General features: G+C 40.1%; 1 protein-coding gene across 1 annotated transcript; it reads right to left on the reverse strand.

Annotated features, from left to right (window-relative positions):
• Positions 1-942: 942 nt before the first annotated feature.
• On the reverse strand, positions 943-1,291 carry LOC125477497 (elongation factor Ts-like; the record flags this gene model as incomplete). Its single annotated transcript, XM_048584643.1, has 1 exon — positions 943-1,291. A coding segment is annotated over exon 1 (349 nt), but the record flags the coding sequence as incomplete, so codon positions are not given.
• Between the last annotated feature and the right edge of the window lie 702 nt (positions 1,292-1,993).

A 1,993-nucleotide genomic window follows, 5' to 3' on the forward strand; every position in this document is an offset into this window, starting at 1 on the left:
CCTCACAAAAAATGATGAGTTCCACACCGAAAAATCTCCATCGCTGCTAGAGCTCTAAGATCCGAGAGTTTTCGTGTTGGAACATCTGGAACTAAACCTAAGGCTAGGTTTCAAGTGAGGGGGGGGGGTTGTGGAAGTGTTGGTTCGGTGGTCACCTGCCATGGGCAATGGCAATGGTGATGATTTTAGCTTCATGGCTAATCTATTGCAGAGGTGAGATAGACTATAGAGAGGTTAAGGGAGGGAATTACCTGAACGAGAGGGACAAAGAGGGATACGACTTGGTGGTCTGGTGTGGTTCTATATTTTTTGTGGAGCTCACTGGAGAAGACGGCGAGTGATGGTGGTGCAAGGCTACACTAGTTTTGTTAGAACGCTGCTCTACATTTTCCACAATTCCACAGAGAGAGAAAAAGAGTAACAGAAGAACAATACAAACAATACAATTTCATTAACTGCCTTTTTTCTCTTACAACGCACTATTTGTACTAACACTTAACTAACTGTCACCACAAGATGATGCCATCTGGCATCCTAACAATATCCCCCCCTTAAAACCAATCTTACAAGTAAGATTTACAATTTCGAACTAAGTACAATCGAAAAGCAGCAATAAAACTAGAAACAACAAAATCACAAGAATGTGTTAAAGGCTCACAATTTCTGGAAACTTAAGCTTCAGTTCATGGTATAGTTCTCATGTAGCATCATCTTTGGAGTGGTTTTGCCATTGAACTAAGACTTCCGTAGCTGTAGCACTTTCTTGATCATTCTTCTATCCAAGATTGCAATTGGTACATCTTTGCAAAATCCTATCATCTATGATAACTGGCAGCGGCACTGTGGTTGTTACTTGTGGTCCCAAATGCTTTTTCAAGCAAGAAACATGGAACATGGAAATAAGTATGAACTGAAACACTACACTCATATCTAATTAAGTACCCTCCACACTCAAAGGTTGATAATATCTGCGAATTTTTATGTTCTCACCATGAGCAGCTACGATCTGCTTCACTATGTCTTTCACCAAAAGACTATCATCTTTAATGAAAGGTTGCTCTAAAAGAGACAGATCCCTAAGCTTCTTTGAGATCCTCCTATCCACAATTCTCTCCCTAATGTTCTCGGGTTTGGACAGAAGGTCCTCCCTCAGCCTCTCAAGCTTTTTTTCCTTGTGTACAATGCTCTTCGGAATGGCTTTGATGGATAGATATTGCACCTCAGGGCAGGCCATGACTTGCATTGTTCGATCATAAACCAAGTTCTGGTGGTGGAGGAAACCCACATACATTTTCGTTAGTTTCCATATAGGCTTCCTTATGCTACTTATTTTCCTCGACCCTAATCTGAGATCAATATCATGACTTATCCAGGCCCCATCTATTACCGCCTTATTCTCTGATATGATTCAGAACTTTGAATTACTATTGTAAATCATTTGTTTTGGCATGTGTTTTGCACCAGTGAAGGCAGCATCCACTTTCATGTGCTCATTGTATTCGCAACTATTGTCATTCTTTAACCAGTTAATATTCCATCCTCAAGTATATGACTAGTATCTGGCAAACCAAAAGAGCCATGAACAGAACTTCCAAATGGAAACTTCTTCTGCCTATGAAAGCTAAGAACCAAATATTCCTTCCTAACAATTGGGATTATCATCGTCCTTACCCTGAATTTTGAGCCACCACCCTTTTCCCGAATGCCCTTACAGTAGTCACAATCAAGAACAACATGGCAAATAACACAGCAACCAGTTTCAAATCTCGAGAGAGTAAACTTTCTTTCATTTTTTCTGTTCGTCTCCATACAAGCTTCTAAATGATGCACTTTTAATTTACCAGCATACTCCCCATCAATGATCATGGAATAATCAGAACTCACCTTACATTTGACCAATTTGGAACAATCAAAACCCAGCGCACAATTTGTATTCTTGGATTTCGATTTAAAGAGCCCTTGACTAATTGTCCCACCCTTGTCACGAATTAAC

This window comes from the organism of the source record quoted next, unplaced genomic scaffold, assembly GCF_019419815.1.
Source record: "Pyrus x bretschneideri cultivar Hongxiangsu unplaced genomic scaffold, Pyrus_bretschneideri_v1 Contig211, whole genome shotgun sequence".
NCBI classification, from domain to species: Eukaryota; Viridiplantae; Streptophyta; class Magnoliopsida; order Rosales; family Rosaceae; genus Pyrus; species Pyrus x bretschneideri.